Source organism: Hippopotamus amphibius, chromosome 9 (assembly GCF_030028045.1).
Source record: "Hippopotamus amphibius kiboko isolate mHipAmp2 chromosome 9, mHipAmp2.hap2, whole genome shotgun sequence".
Classification (NCBI taxonomy): domain Eukaryota; kingdom Metazoa; phylum Chordata; class Mammalia; order Artiodactyla; family Hippopotamidae; genus Hippopotamus; species Hippopotamus amphibius.
The window spans coordinates 41,725,539-41,742,870 of record NC_080194.1 but is presented as its reverse complement, the minus strand read 5'-3'; the positions used below and the strand labels follow the sequence as shown (position 1 = coordinate 41,742,870).

The following is a 17,332-nucleotide window of genomic DNA, read 5'->3' as shown; positions in this document are numbered from 1 at the left end:
CATAAAATATAAATTAAAAACGTGCTGATTCAGTGGCTAAATTTACATAGCTGCCACTTAATTTTTTTAAAAAAGTAAACACAAGATAAAATAGAATTTTCTTCTAAATTCTAAACACTTTTTTCCCTTAAAAAACTTTTAAAGTTATTTGAATGTACTCGCTGAGTAAACAATGCTAAGTTTCTGAGCAAGTCAACTAGTGTACCCTGATGGTACTGAACACAAGTTACATTTAAGCATAAGGCTGAGGAAAAAGCTACATGTCTCTCTACCTCAATGCTAAAGATCTGAAGTCTTTTGACAATTTTGAAACATGAGGCTGCATATCTCAATCACCTGGGGGAAAGCATTTAAAATACAAACATGCCTGAGCCCCAATGCCAGATACACGGAATCAAAGCTCTCCGAAGTACTGATGCAGTCAGCTGAAAATTGGGTCTTGGATCAGCATTTTAGAACAAATGTTCTAACTACTAAACAAATGTTTCTGCAACTACCCTAATTCATCTGTGATGACGGTTTTTCTGCCAATATTTTCTGTAACTTAAAAGGCATAGAGAGGGAGTTCACTGGCGGTCTAGTGGTTAGGATTTGGTGCTTTCACTGCCACGGCCCGAGTTCATTCTCTGGTCAGGGAACTGTGATCCCACAAGCTGTGCAGTGTATCAAAAAAAAAAAAAAAAAAGAGGGGGGGGAGGCAAAGAGGAGACGATTACATAAATATTTAGTTACCTTCCTTTTTTCTTGTTGCTTAGATTCACTTGCTTTCTTAGGAGCAAAGCAAGGTTTAAGAATGAACTGCAAAGAGGGGACTGAGGGTAATACATAAAAGACAGTAGAGTAAATGTAACCATTAAACAAAACTATATTATCTTCCTAATGCCACAAGGACCCCCTCCCCACAAAGGCAGAGAACCTGAGACTGTGTACAGGGTGGGAAAAAAAGCTACAGCAGACTGAAGGAACACTGTATCACGGAAATTAACCTCTCCAGGGAGCCAGGTGACAATGTGAAGACAGTCATCTTGATGCTGGGATGAGAAGAGAAGACTGTGCTGTTTCCAGTTTATTCAAATGGCTCAAGTATTTTCCTCATGCCAAGTAAAATGCAGGTCCTGCTACTAATAACTTAAAGACTGCAACCAGTGGCGTTTCCCCTAACCTCTCTGAGGTCACTGGGCATTACGAAAGAACAGTTCTCCAAAGTCCCCCATTATTGTTCTAACACTTTAGCCCGAATATCTAAACAAGTCTACCCATTTCTCCCTTATGTATCCAAAAGGTCAAAGATCACCCACTTCCTCAATCAAAGGAGATATCTGGAAAGGATACCTATGCACTATATGCTCTTTGCGCATCTTCATCCTTACCACCTCTTTTTCCTAGAACCTGGTTTTCCTGGAATTTTTTGGTGCTCAGTTTAAAAAAACAAAAACAAAACCAAAAACCCTCTCACCTATTATAGTGCCATCACAGGAATTTACTGTTATCTCTTACTATTTGTATTCTGTAGATTAAAGAGCCTAAAAACCACTTATGGTCAACATTATACAAATTTTCTGTCCACAAGATGAAGCTTTTCTTTTTCGGCTGTATCTTTAAGGATTCTACATATTACTTTTATTGGCAGAAAAGAAGGCTATCTGATTCTCATCCTAAGAAACACATATACTGTAAGATTAAAAAACACTTTGGAAAGAGAGATTATACAAAGCATATGATTCAGACAAAATGAATGTGGGTAACTGGAAAATCAAGTCCATTTACAGCATTTCTTTAGTTCATAAGAGATGTACTCTAAATAGAGAGGTATTCTAAATGCTATAATTATAAACATAAAAGTCAACATATTTCCCATTTCCCACTTATATCGTACTCTCCCCCCACCCTGTACGCACAAACATGAACATATATACACAAAAATCTCCAGAAAGTGCCTCCCAAGAAATTATTTAATCAATCATAAAAATCGCACATTTCAGCAGCCATAAGAACTGTAGCATGGAAAATTCCAAAGGTACTGCTTTTAGTAGCTCAGAGGTAGAGGATGCTTTACAAAGAAATTTTATAACAAGTTCTCTTCTTTGAGGGAGTATGGCAGCACAGAAAAAAATCGTTATAACTTGACTGAACATAAACAACATCCAAATGAAAGTAAAACTCTCATGAGTTGGCAAAGAAACTATCTGATATTTAAATTACAAACCTTTCAAGGACAAAAGGTTTATACTGGCTTAACAATACTGAAAAACAGTGTCGTACAGGTAATTGCAATAAATAATGCAGCCCCTACTCTCCCCAAGCCAGTAATTCATTTGTATTCTAAAGCTTTATGTATTTTCATAAAGATTATGTATTGTTAAAATACAAATATCAAGAGATTACCTGAAGCATAAGTAAAAGACTTGAGAAAAATGGAGTTAAAAACCCTTGCAGAAAGCTAATTGAACTTTTAAAAAACCATGAAGGTAAAGAACAAGATTAAACTGCACATCAGGTAGTCAGCAAAAGTAGGATTTACTTTGCATCAACCCACAAAAGCAAAATACTATCTTAAGTTGATCACTGAGCAGAGAATTCAGCAAGTCCAAATGAAGAGAAAGGGAGGTGTTTAAGAATGACAATCTGTAGAAGGAATGATCCAAATAGTAAGAGAATTCTTTAAATCTCTCAAGTAAACAACAGATGCCAGTACCACCTCATGCCCTCCCTTGTACTTGTCTTACGTGACTGCCAATACATTTGTACTCTTCAAAGTTCCAGGGGTCATAAAACAGCTTTGTACTAGCTGAATGACTTGCTTTCAACTTCTGTATCATGGGCTCCGTTCAAATTCATTGTCCCGTCTCTACCTGGGGTGGAGGTGCTGGTTTGCCATTAAGAGCCATCTGGAACGGGGTGGCCTGGCCTGCAGGAGGTAAAGGGGCAGTCTTCAACTTCTTTGTACTAGTTTTGGATGGCCGTTCCTCCTCCTCTTCATCAGAATCCTGAAGGCCATACTTAGAAAAATGAGAGACCTAAGGAAGAGAAGAATCCAACAAAGTCAATTTTAAAATCATTCTACTAGCCCTTGCAATCTTGCACAATTAGTCTAAAAACAAAAAAATTAAAAAGGAGAGATCAAAATATTTAAAGCACAATGAAATGTCATATATCACACTTCACTGTTTTTTCTAAGATTTAGATGATGTTTGGTGTGTGTACTAGTTGCTCATATAATTACTAAGTTTCTTATTAATACAGGAATCCATATTCAAAAGAGCCATTACTATTTTCTGTGTGTGTGTGTGTGCGCGCGCACGCGCACACACCCACACACATACCCCTAGTTGTTCTCTACCTACACAAGGGCCTTCAACAAGCTAAATAATCCAACTGGTTTAGAAGAGAAAGAATCCACTGGAAGGAAGGAAATCAACCTCTACACCCCCAGAAATCTTTAAAAGACTAACAATTATTTAGGAAGAGTTGATCTATCAAGGGACAAAAATCCTGCCTGGTGTCCCAACGATGCCACAAATTAGAAAAACACACCACAGAAGTGTATCTAAATGGTCATAAGATGGGGTGTGGAACTTGAATCATGTGCTCATAAAGTTTATAACAGCTCCTTACAGCTCTGGGGTTTAATGAGATGTGTAATTTGAAGCAAATTATAATGTATCTCTATACCTAATTCCTAATTTGTAAAAACAGAACTTAAGAAAGGACCTCTTCTAACATAGTTTATAACTACAATTTATAAGAACTATGTTTATAACTTCCATATATTATATACTGTTTATAATTTCTAACTATAATTTATAAGAATTAGGTTAAATGACTATACCTTAAATACCCAAGAACCTGTTTCAGGGCGGTACTCTTTGAACTGAGCTCCCTGTTTCCTTGAAACTGCTTCCAATCTTCCCTCATAGTTGATATCAGCAAGTCGATCTGGGCTCTTTATTAAACAACGAGATGTTTTATCTGTTGGCCAAACTCCATCCAATGTAACTTCAGCCTTCCTGTAATGTAAAATCAAGTGTAAATGTTTCATATTTATGACCAGAAAGCCAAGTAACATCTACATACACAGCAAATAAAGATACCTGTGTTACTCTGGAGTTATTCTGCAGGTGTTTCATAAACTTGAGTCCTAGATCCTAAGGTAGATGGGCTTAAGAGTAAGGAATCACCCCCATATCAACTAGCTAAATATCTGGTTCAAGAGTGTCAAACCCCACTTATTTCAAACTACCATGGTACATCAATTATTTCCAATCTGATTTTAATAATACTTAAGCTATGCATCCTTGACCAAGTCCAGTGCTAACAGTCCAGTGCAAAGACCTAAGTCTTAGTAAGGGTCTTAAAGTGCTACTGTACAGAACAACAACAGTAATAACAGCAGCAACTACCATTAACAACAAATGCTTGCAGAATGACGTATCAGGAACATCACAGTATTAACCACTAAATAATGAGTGTGAATTGATGATAATAATGGTAATGTACTCCTTCCAATAGCAAAATCTGAGATCAAGGACTCTGTCCTATTCATCCAGTGTGCTTTGCATCCAGTACAGTGACTACCACATTAATAGATGACTTTTTAAAATATTATTTTTTATTGTGGTTAAAAAGGTATAATAAAAGTTATCATCACCATTCTACTGTCTGTTTCTATGAATTTTACTCTCTAGATGCCTCAAATAACTTGACTTATACACTATTTGTCTTTTTGCAACTGGCTTCTTTCACTAGATATAATGTCCTGAAGGCTCATCCATTCTGTAGCATATGTTAAAGTTTCCTTCCTTTTTAAGGCAAATAATATTCCACTGTGTGTACATACATTTTGTTTATTCACGGACACTTGGGTTTCTTCTACCTCTTGGCTATTATGAACAGTGCTGCTATGAATATGCATGTGTACATATTTTTTTAAGATTCTATTTTCAATTCTTTTGGATATATACTCAGATGCACAATTGCTGGATCATTTTTAATTTTGTGAGGAACCACCACAGATACTCTTTCCCACAGCAGCTGCACCACATTTTACATTCCCAACAATACATAATGGTTCTAATTTCTCCACACACTTGCAAAAACATGTGATTTTTCTTTTAAAGTAACCTCCTAAGGGGTGTGATAGTTCATTGTGGTTTTGATGTGCATTTCCCTAATTATTATCAACGATGAGCATCTTTTCATATGCTTGTTGGCCATTTGTTTATCATATTTGGAGAATCATGTATTCAACTCCTTTGCCCATTTTTAATTTGATATTTCCTTTTTCTTTTTTAAATGGTTGGGCTACAGAAGTTCTTCATATTCTGGATATTAGCCCCTTATTAGGTACATGATTTGCTGGATTTTCATTCTGTTGATTATATTCTTTGATGTACAGAAGTTTTAAATTTTGATGTAGTCCAGTTTGTTTATTTTTACTATTTGTTGCCTGTGCATTTAGTGTCATACCCAGAATATCTTTGTCAAATATGTTGTGAAACATATTCTAAGAGTTTTATAGTTTTATGTCATATGTTTTAGGTCTTTGATCAATTTTGAGTTCATTTTTATTTATGGCATAAGGTAAGGGTCCAACTTCATTATTCTGCTGTGGATACAGTTTTTCTAAAACCATTTGCTGAAGAGATTGTTCTTTCACCACTGCATGGTCTTGGCAACCCTGTCGACATTTAATCATATACGTGTGGGCTCTCTGTTCTGTCCCATTACTCTATATATGTCTGTCTCTATGCCAGTAACACACTGTTTTGGTTATTGTAGTCAGGAAGTGTAAGTCCTCCAAGCTTTGTTATTTTCCAAGATTAGTCTGGTACCCTTGAGATTCCATATGTTTTAGGATTATTTTTTCTATTTCTGCAGAAGATGTTGCTGACATTTTGATAGGGACTGCATTAAATCAGTAGACTGCTTTGCGTAGTATGGACATCTTAACAATTTTAAGTCTTCCAACCCATGAACATGGGATATCTTTTCATTTATCTGTCTTCTTTAATTTCTCTCAACAATGTTTTGTAATTATCAGCATACAAGTCTTTTGCCTCCTTTGGTTAAGTTTATTCCTAAGTATTTCATTCTTTCTGATGCAATTGTAAATGAAACTGTCATCTTAACGTCTTTTCAGATTATTGTTAGTGTACAGAAACCCAACTGTTTTATGCATCTTGATTTTGTAGCTTGCTACCTTGCTAAATTTGTTTATTAGCTGTTAAGTTTTTTTGTGGAATCTTTAGGCTTTCTATATATAAGATCACATCATCTGGGACTTCCCTGGCAGTCTAGTGGTTATGACTCCATGCTTCCACTGAAGGAGGCACAGGTTTGATCCCTGGTCAAGGAACTAAGATCCCATGTACTGCGCAGCAAGGTTAAAAAAAAAAAAAAAAAAAAATCACACCATCTGTGAAAAGAGAGAATTTTACTTCTTTCTTTCCAATTTGAATGTCTTTTAATTTCTTTTTCTTGCTTAACTGCTTTGGCTAGGACTTCTAGTACTGTGTTGGATGCCAGTGGCAAAAGCAAGCATCCTTGTCTTGTTACTGATCTTAGAAGAAAAGCTCTCAGTCTTTCACTACTGAGTATGATGTTTACTGTGGGTTTTTCAAATATGGCCTTTATTATGCTGAGGTAGTTTTCTTCTATCTCTATTTTGTTGAGTGTCTTTATCATGAAAAGGTGTTGAATTTTATCTAGTGCTTTTTCTGCATCAACTGAAATGATCATGTGGTTTTCTTCCTTCATCTTGTAAATGTGATGCATTACATTCATCAATTTTTGTATGTTGAGCCATCTGTGCATTCCAGATATAAATCCCATTTGGTCATGGTGTGTAATCCAATCAATGCAGAGTTGAATTCTGTTTGCCAGTATTTTGTTGAGGATATTTACATCAATATTTATTAAAGATACTGGTCTGTAGTTTTCTTTTCTTGTAGCATCTTTTTTTAGCTTTGGAATCAGGGTAATGCTTGCCTCACAGAATTAGAAAGTGTTCCCTCCTCAATTTTTGGGAAGAGTTTGAGGAGAACTTGTGTAAATTCTTCTTTAAATGTTTGTTAGAATTCACAGTGAAGCCATCTGGTCCCTGGCTTGGGTGAAGTGGGGGCCAGCGCAGGGGGTGTTGATTACAAACTCAATTTCCTTATTAGTTACCAGGCTGTTCAGAACTTCTATTTCTTCATGATTCAATCTCAGTGGGTTGTGAATACAAATGATTTTAATTATGGCCCTTTTACCTAGACTATATTAGAAGCTAGCATCTCACACTAAAATTTACAGAGAGAGTTAAGCACAGTCACAGCACAAAGAAAAAAATACTATTAAAAAGCATTTTCCAGGATGTCTCCAGTGGTCCAGTGGTTAAGAATCTGTGCTTCCACTGCAGAAGGCAAAGGTTCAATCCCTTGTTGGTGAACTAAGATGCTGCATGCAACGTGGTATGGCAAAAAAACAAAACAAAAAAACCAACCAACCAAAACAAACAAAAACCAACCAACAAAAAACAACTAAAAAAACCAAAACATTCTCCAAAAGTTTTTGGAAACTAACAATTGGACCTGATGATATTAGGGAAAAGGAGTCAAAAAAAGTCATACTACAGCATTTCTTTATTACTCACACTTTTAAGTGAAAATAGAGAAAATAATCACACATTGTATAGTAAATCAAAGAGACAAGTTGCAGGAAAATGTATATAATATGAATATATTTGTGTTAAAAAAAAATCGTGATTTAGCTGATTATTTTTTAAATATGTAAATAAATTCTTACCTGTTTAGCCCTTCACCCACAGGTGGTTTTTGGTCATCATCTAAGTAGACAATCACTTCTTTCCTTCGGATATGCACAATGTCATCTAAATTTAGATTTGTCAAATTCACATCTCCTTCAAAATAGATTGAACCATAACCTATAAATCAGAGCAAACAATTAAAAACTCATCCTATATAGAGGGCAAATACCCTCTTCATACTTCTACTGATTATATAAACAGAAGGAGCAAGCAGCTTTTAATATTAATCAATATTTTAAATCACCCAGCAATTCCTTGAATGCGTTATTTCATAAAATATGTATTAGGTGACAGCAAATACATTTGTTATCTGATTTAACATATGCATTTTTATAGCACTTATCCTCAAAATAGCCTTGTAAAATCTCTTCTCACGTATCCGTACAGCTGCTACATAAACAATCCTTAACACTTAGCCCACAATATGAATTAAAATACTTGAGCCCTTCTTTTAATACAAGATGAGATTTTTCCCCAAGAAAATTTTATCTGTAATAACTTAATGTGAAGTTGAACCTAAATATTACCCATCTCTTGTTAACTACTAATTTTCTCACTTAGTGTTTCTTGCTGTTTGCAGTATTTTAATTGCAGAAAATTGCAATGAGGCAAATACTTACCAAAGAATGTTACAAAGTTCTAGTCTTTTTTGTTACTTGTCAATCAAAGTGTCTATTCAGGCCAAGGTGGATCCAAATGTAGGTAAAAAAACAAATTTAGCTATCAAAAGCTTCCTTTATTTAATTACCAAAATAAAATACAGATCTCTGTCTTATACACTAACTCCCAAATTCACACTCACCTTTACGACCAATAGTGAAGTCAGAGACAATGCACTCTCCTTTTTCATTGGTAATTTTGGCAAGGTCATCCATGGACGGAATGGTATAGTAGCCAGCCTTGGTGAGAATGATGCCTATGACAAAAGAAACAAAACATTAGTTGTGACTGACCTCAGGTAGAGGAATTTTCAGTAATATTTATTTCACTTTTTCCTTTTTAAAGGTTTTCTACAAAGTGGATAATTTTAAAAATTACCTGAAATAATCAGTAATTGAATTATTATAAAAGGAGAAAATATACACAAATAAAGCATTTTTCCAAGCTGGTATTCTTTTCTTTCTTTCTTTCTTTTTAAATCTGGTTTTCTAAGAAACACTATTCCTAAGAGAACCAAGTGTTTTTTTTAAAAAAAACATGGTTAGGTTAAGCTGGGAGAACATGCACAAGGCAGCATATTACAGACTGTGAAAACTCACAAAATAACGAAATCTATTTACTTAATCCAGTGCTTCCAAGACTTAATTAACCACAGAACTTCCTTTTCATACGACACCCATTAACATACTGCACTATAAAAGGCATTCCATAGAATATATTCTGGGAAAGACTTATTTTTTTCCTTTTATTTTACACATGGAAGATGCCCAAACCCAGATTTTTGGCTTACGCAGTAATTCAGTCGTAGTGGTGGAGCTAAAACTCCAAGCTCAATGCTTTTAGTTTTATAACCTATTGCCTTCCATAAACCTCTTGTATCTTTCAAATTTACATCCTCAAATTGAGAGCTAAAATTAAGATGAAAAATCCTACATGAGAAAGTCCCACAGACAAATGGGAACTTAAAGGACTACATTGATGTTATTTTAAAAAGTACTAACTCGGTAGATTTCTGAAGAAATCAAAGAAAATATATAATGGGTATTGCTTGTTCTGACCATTCCTTGTTCCATTTATAGGCAGAGATCAGGGTAACGTACTCTCTAAGAGAAAAGAGTTCAAGGCCAATATAAGGTCAAGCTCCAGCCTCTAGCAATGCCCACTCACTCACATGCTTAACTTGCTTCTCTATGGGCAACTTTTAGAGGGTTGTTAGAGTGTCCTTAAGAAGGGAATTTTAAATTGGGAGGTGGCAAAAAACGTTAGTGAGAAAACTAGAAACAATAAAAAAATCTAGACTGGGTACTTAAGCTGTAGTATCATAATGAACTCGTGTAGATGTCTAAACACAGATATAGATAACACAGGATTCTTAATGTGAAAGCATAAAGTTGTTTCCTTACGGCACCAAGTGACCAGAAGATATATATGAAGGCAATAAGATAATCAGATATAGAACAAGTTTATAGACACATCAAGACAAACTGTAAAAATAACCCCAAAAGTTCACTAACAGAGAATGGAGAAACCAAATGTGTCATATTTATATAATGGAATGCTACTTAGCAATAAAAAATAATGAACTGTTGGTATATGTACATCATGAATAAAATCTCAAAAATCAGAGTCAATAAAAGTATGCATAGTATGACTCAGTTTATATAAATTTCAAGAATAGGCAAGAGGGACTTCCCTGGTGGTGCAGTGGTTACGAATCTGCCTGTCAATGCAGGAGACATGGGTTCGATCCCTGGTCCAGGAAGATCCCACTTGCCTCAGAGCAACTAAACCCATGCACCACAACTACTGAAGCCCACCCGCCTAGAAACCATGCTCCGAAACAAGAGAAGCCACCTCAGTGAGAAGTCCCTGGCTCACAACCAGAGAAAGAGAAAGCCCCACAGCGCAACAACGAAGACGCCAGGCAGGCAAAAAAGGAAGGAAGGAAGGAAGAAAGGAAGACAGACAAGGTGAAACTAATCTATGTAACAGAAATGAGACTCGTTGACTTCTTGAGATGGGGATGTAAAGGAATTTTCCAGGGTGAAAGAAATGTTGTATCTCTTGATTGAGTATATATGTCTCAAAATTCATTGAAATGAACACTTAAGATCTGTGTACTTCACTATATGTAAATTGTACCTCAGTACAAGGGGGGAAGGGAGAATGTAATGATACCTGTCAAAACCTAAATGAGATGTTAAGTCAACAGACAAAAAAGGGGCAAACTTTAACCATCCCATTAAGAAACTTCAATCTTGTAGTTTATACTGTTTCATGGATTAATTTGGATAAACTAATCAGTTCGTTGTTGGGGACAAAAAAGAAAAGCACAGAACTGAGGTGATGATAACCACAGCAACCACTAACATTTGAATGCCTATTCTCGTCAGGTATTATGGTCTATATACTTAAACTAATTCAAATCTCATATGATAAGTAATACTGCTATAATTTTAATTAAAAAACCAATAAACTATCTATGTGAGTTTATAAAGCTAGGAAAAGTCAGGATAGTCTCTCTGGTCTCAAAATTTGCGATATTTAAACTATACCAGGACAATTAACGAAATGAATTTTAACTACTCCAAAGGTACAAAAAGATGTAAACTCCAAATCAACCAAGGCATCAGTGAGAAGTGTTTGTGTTAACTTCCATAAAATGCAATAAAAAAACATTTAGAAATTCAGATAGCTGACTTCTGTAATGTTGAAAAACAGTAACAAACAAGAGGTCTCATATGCCTGCTAAGAGTTTACTTGTGTGCCAATATGAATCTGACCTGCTGGATGCATAGGGTAAGTATTACTTTCTATTTCTTCTCGGTCATCCTGCAGTGACTCCTCATGAAAAGAGGTCTCTTCACTGCTTCCTTCCAGTCCATTTCGCAAGGCAGCACGCATGTTTAATGCAACAATGGTATCATCCACATTGTTGCTGCTGTTATGTTTACTTCCAGCACTCTCTGGGGTTTGAGGAATGGGTTTGGCAATAGGGTTAGTATAAAAACGTGACACAAGAGAATCATCATCTCCATCCTGCTGATGGTTTTCATCGACCGGTTTGCTCAGAAAACTGAATCTGAAAAGGGAGAAAATAAACAAATACTATGTTAGTCCCCTGTAGCAGTAACAAAATGGTAACAATCAACCATTACTAGGCCTTTACTAAGTATGTGGCACTGTTCTAGGTAACTCTATGTCTTAAAAATTCACTTACTACTTAATGGTAATCCTGTAAAATGGGCTGCTATCATTCTCTGTATTTTATAGAAAACTAGGACACAAAAAAATAACTTGCCAAGGTCACAAAGCTATAAAAGCTAGAGTTGGGACTGTAACCCAGGAAATCTGGCTGTAGATTTCATGCCTTTAACTGATCTATTTTCATGAATGAATGAATCTGAGCATCACAATTTTTAGTTTGTGTGTGTGTGTGTGGGGGGGGGGGTGTCTACTATATGCGGTCAAATAATCTGGTGAATTTCAATATAAAAACCTGAAAAAATTTTAATTTTTAATGTTATAATCAGTAAGGCATTAGATGATTCATTTATGAAATCTCAAACTAAAATTTTATCCAAAGAGGGGCTTCCTAGGTGGCGCAGTGGTTAAGAATCTGCCTGACAATGCAGAGGTCACGGGTTCGATCCCAGCTCCAGGAAGATCCCACATGCCACGGAGCAACTAAGACCGTGTGCCAAAAAAAAAAAAAAAAAAAAAAAATTTTATCCAAAGAGAAAAAAACAGGAGTGCAAAGACATATATACAGGGATTTTTCATTGAAGCATTACTTTGACTATAGGAATACCAAAATAATCCACATGTCCTCTAATAGAGAACTGACTGAATTACTTTACATTCACAGTAATGGTTACAGAGTCATTTAGAAAAGAGGTAGGTTATACATACTGATACAGAAAGGTATTTATAGTAAGTAGAAATAAACAAATTATAGAATATTATTTTGTGCAAAACTCCACAATATGTAAGAATATATTTATAAATAAATTTCTAAACTGTAAGAATATATACTGAGGGGCTTCCTAGGTGGTGCAGTGGTTAAGAATCTGCCTGCCAATGCAGGGGACACAGGTTCGATCCCTGCTCCAGGAAGATCCCACATGCCACGGAGCAACTAAGCCCGTGTGCCAAAAAAACAAAACAAAACAAAAAAAAACAAAAATAAAAAAAATAAAAAAAATAAAAAAAAGCTATGTACATAGTTAGAAAAAAAAAAGAATATATACTGAACTATTAAGGATTAGTGTACATACTTTTACTTCCTCCTTTATATATTTCTATACTTTTGGGGGGTGGGGAGGTTGGTTACAGTGACTGTGTATCACTTTAATAATTATCACAAAAAAAACCTTATTTTAAAAGGGGCATGGGGTGTCACATGCATGCTAACCCTGTCCAAAAATGACATACCTGGATACCAAAATAGTTTTGCAGAACTGAATCAGAAAAATAATAATTTTAAGGTCTAAAGTACTCAAGAAGCAAAAACACAACATAATTTCTAGGTGCTCATACGCTGTAACACTGGGTTGGCCAAAAGTTTGTTCGGGTTCTTCCATAAGATGGTACAGGAAAACCAAATGAACTCTGGCCAACCCAATACTTCTAACTTCATAGTATGAATAAATGCTAAGCTCAGAATCTCCTCTAAAAGAGAACAACGCTCTCTAACCAGAAATAATCCAAAAGAGAATTCAGTTTACCTCTCTCCATTTTCTGGATAATCAGATGGTGAAGCTAGATCTTCTGAATCACGATTAACAGGAGAGAAGAGATTGCTATTGTTAAGGTTTTTCAAAACCAACTTCTTAATGCTCTTCCTATAAACAGAGACCAAAGAAAAAAAGAAAGAACTCAGGCACACATGATTACATCAAAGACTATCTTAAAACCTTGAGTGGAAAAAGGTACTCTTATTCAATTCATATATATCTAAACTTGACCTAACAAGTTCAATTCACCAACTTGTCCCATAAATACATATAACCAGAATACAAAGTCTCAAATATATTACACTCTGGTGTCTGGAAGAATAACCTAAGCACATCAAAAACAAGTAGGAAATCCCACAGAAAATACTCTTCCCTTTCTGAACTCCCTGAGCATTCTGTCCAGACACTAGTTTCCTCATCACACTGTCATATATTTCAATTATTTCTCTACACGTCTTTCCTCTCTTTAATTTTTTCTGTTTTGGCAGTCAGGATTTATGACTGCTTCTGTATAGAACCTGGCATGCTGCCTTGAAGGAAAATAGGAGGATAGATATTTGTTGATGTAATGAAAAAGGTTTCTTTAAGAAAAGACAAGAAAGAGGAGTAAAAACCCTTGATGTCCAATAATGGAAATGACCATGAATACCTCAAAAGTTCAAGTTTGTGTACAATAGGTTTATTGAAGGTAACAATCTCTACAGTATGCCAGCTTTAAATAGAAAAACCATATAAGAGGTCTTAATTAACCTCCACTTAAAAGTCACTGGATTGGGACTTCCCTGGTGGCACAGTGGTTAAGAATCCACCTGCCAATGCAGGGGACATAGGTTCGATCCCTGGTCCAGGAAGATCCCACTTGCCGCAGAGCAACTAAGCCTGTGCACCAAAACTACTTGAGCCTGAGCTCTAAAGCCCTCGAGCCACAACTACTGAGCCCATGCACCGCAAACTACTGAAGCCCGAGTGCATAGAGCCTGTGCTCCACAAGAGAAGACACTTCAATGAGAAGACCACGTACCGCAATGAACCACAGCCCCCACTCGTCACAACTAGAGAAAAGCCTGCGCGCAGCAATGAAGACCCAATGCAGCCAAAAAAAAAAAAAAAAAAAAAAACCACAATTAAAAACAAGACAAAACAAAACAATTAAAAAAAAAAAATCACTGGATTCCCTCTTTTAAAAAAACCAACCACTGGGAATGCATTCCAATCCCTCTTTTAAAAAAAACAACCACTGGGAATTCCTTGGTGGTCCAGTCATTAGGACTCCAGGCTTCCACTGCATGGGTTCGATCCTTGGTCAGAAAACTCAGGTCCCACATGGTGGGTGGTATGGCCAAAATAACAAAAACAAAACAAAAAAATCCCACCAACCAACCCGCTACCCCCCTGCCCCGCCCCTCAAAGCCAACCATTAAGTAGCAGGCTACTCTCTTATTTACTCTAGTCTCAACAATTGGGTTATACAGTAACAAACATCTAGTGTTTGTTCCTTACCTATGTATGCTAGTTATACTCCCTATTGTAATAATGTTATTAAATAAGTATTAAGTAAGCCAATAAAATAGGCACTTGACAATAAAAAATTATTATTTCCATGAGAAATAAAACTTGCCCTCTTATTAATGGTAGACTAGGTAGTGCAGACTAATTCTCCTAGGGAGGATCACCAGAAAACTCAGAACTCTTTCTAGGCATTAAGAGCCAACAAGATAGCAAAAAATGACTGTACCAGCAACCTGGGGGCACAGTGGCATGGGGAGGTGTCCAAGATACTTGGGGTTGCTTTTCTCCTGGAGACTTTTCTGATTCCAAGGGGAAGGCTAAAAGGTTGATGGTGAACTTGACAGTCTTGTGGGACTGTGGAGGCAGAGACTGGAGTCTACCGAGGGGGTGGGGCACTAGTGAATGCCACTCATTTTGTGTTGGGACCTAGAAAGTCCCAAGTCGTAAGTTCAGCACATGGTCCTAAGTTCAGCTTTGACTCACCTCAAAAACAAACAAACAAACAAACAAACACACCCAAAATCCTCTGACGATCAATATCATCATCCTTGAACTTCAATTACTGCCATAGTTTCCTTCAAAGAAGAGAAATGGCCAATAAACACATAAGATACACAACATCATAAAGGGAATGCAAATTACAAGCATGAGGTACCACTTCACCCCCACTAGGATGGCTGTTATAAACAAACAGACAAACCAGGAAATAACAAGAGCTGACGAGGGTATGGAGAAAATAAAAACATTGTGCACTGCTGGTGGGAATGTAAAATGGTGCAGCTGCTGTGGAAAATAGTTTGGCAGTTCTTTAAAAGGTTAACTATAGAATTAATGTATGACCAAACAATTCCAGTCCTAGATATATACCCAAAAGAATTGAAACCGGGGACTGATACTTTTACACCAACACTCACAGCAGCACTACTCACATAGCTAAAAGGTGGAAACAACCCAAATGTCCATTAATAGATGGAATGGATAAACAAAACGTGGGTTAACCATACAGTGGAATATTATTCAGCCTTTAAAAGGAATGAAGTTCGGATACATACTACAACGTAATGAACCTCTAAAACATTATGCCAACTAATGAGAACATACTGTATAGCAAAGGGAGCTCTACTTATTGCCCTGTGGTGACACGAATGGGAAGGAAGTCCAAAAGGGAGGGGATATATGTATATGTATGGCTAATTCATTTTGCTGTACAGCAAGAAACTATCACAACATTGTAAAGCAACTATACTCCAATAAAAATTAATTTTAAAAAATTATGCCAAGTAAAATAATCCAGACATGAAAGGGTAAATTCTGAATGATTCTCTGTATATAAGGTATCAAAAGTAGGCAAATTCTTATAGACAGTAATATAAAGGTTAACAGGGATTAGGGAAGAAGAAAACAGGGAATTACAGCATGGCAGATACAAAGTTTCTGTTTGGGATGATGAAGTTCTGGAGATACTGGTGGTGAGAGTTACAGAATATTGTAAATATACTTAACACCAGGGAACTGTAATTGTATATAACATAAAATTTATCATTTTAATCATTTTCATGTATATTTTACCACAATAATTAGTGAGTAAAAAAAAATGGTAAAATACAAGCGATTCAGGCACACATCTGTAAAAGCTGCTAAATATTAAAATAAATTTAGGAAAACTGCAGACGTGTCCATATATGTTTTTGTGATGTTGGAGGTTAAAGAAATAAAGTAACTGAAATATCCGAACCAAATAAATCACTATGTACGTAGATGACCTAAATGATTAGCAAGCTTAGTCTAATTTAATATCACCATACACAACAATTATGGAATAAATATTCTTTTCAAATACATATGGAATGTTTACAAAAACTAACCATATGCTGGATTATTAAAGCAAGCCACAGGCTTCCCCAGTGGCACAGTGGTTAAGAATCCACCTGCCAAGGCAGGGCACATGGGTTCAATCCTGGTCCGGGAAGATCTCACATGCCAAGGAACAACTAAGCCCGTGTGCCACAACTACTGAGCCTGCGCGCTAGAGCCCATGAGCCACAACTATTGAGCCCATGTGCCACAGCCAATGAATAAAATAAAAGCCACAAGTTTCAAAGAATTGAAATCATCTGAAGTACATTGTTTTGCACATAAGCTAGAAATCAATAACAAAAAGATAACTTAAAAATCTTCATGTTAAGAATTTATACTCTTGGGACTTCCTAAGTGGCACAGTGGTTAAGAATCCCCCTGCCAATGCAGGGGACATGGGCTTGATCCCTGCTCCAGGAAGATCCCACATGCCGCGGAGCAACTAAGCACATGCACCACAATTATTGAGCTCTAGAGCACATGAGCCACAACTATTGAGCCCATGTGGCGCAGCTACTTAAGCCCACGCACCTAGAGCCTATGCTCTGCAACAAGAGAAGCCACTGCAATGAGGAGCCCATGCACCACAATGAAAAGTAGCCCCCATTCACTGCTCGCCACAACTAGAGAAAGCCTTTGTGCAGTTACGAAGACCCAATGCATCCAATAAATAAATAAATAAATAAATAAATAAATAAATAAAAAGAATTTATACTCTTGAATAACCCAAGCCTCAAAAAATCCCATGAAAATCAGAAAGCAT

General features: G+C 36.3%; 1 protein-coding gene across 6 annotated transcripts in view; it reads right to left on the bottom strand.

Annotated features, from left to right (window-relative positions):
* The window catches only part of NUP98 (nucleoporin 98 and 96 precursor), a 102,302-nt gene that overhangs the window by 29,291 nt on the left and 55,679 nt on the right, over window positions 1-17,332 (bottom strand). For 5 of the 6 annotated variants that reach the window (XM_057747930.1, XM_057747935.1, XM_057747931.1 and 2 more), the window contains exons 15-20: window positions 13,195-13,311; window positions 11,251-11,549; window positions 8,610-8,723; window positions 7,786-7,924; window positions 3,830-4,007; window positions 2,853-3,017 (exon numbers count right to left, since the gene is read on the bottom strand). In XM_057747930.1, the coding sequence (XP_057603913.1) occupies window positions 2,853-3,017; window positions 3,830-4,007; window positions 7,786-7,924; window positions 8,610-8,723; window positions 11,251-11,549; window positions 13,195-13,311 (1,012 nt within the window). The remainder of the gene's footprint in view (window positions 1-2,852; window positions 3,018-3,829; window positions 4,008-7,785; window positions 7,925-8,609; window positions 8,724-11,250; window positions 11,550-13,194; window positions 13,312-17,332) is intronic. The other variant, XM_057747934.1, reaches the window with a different exon arrangement.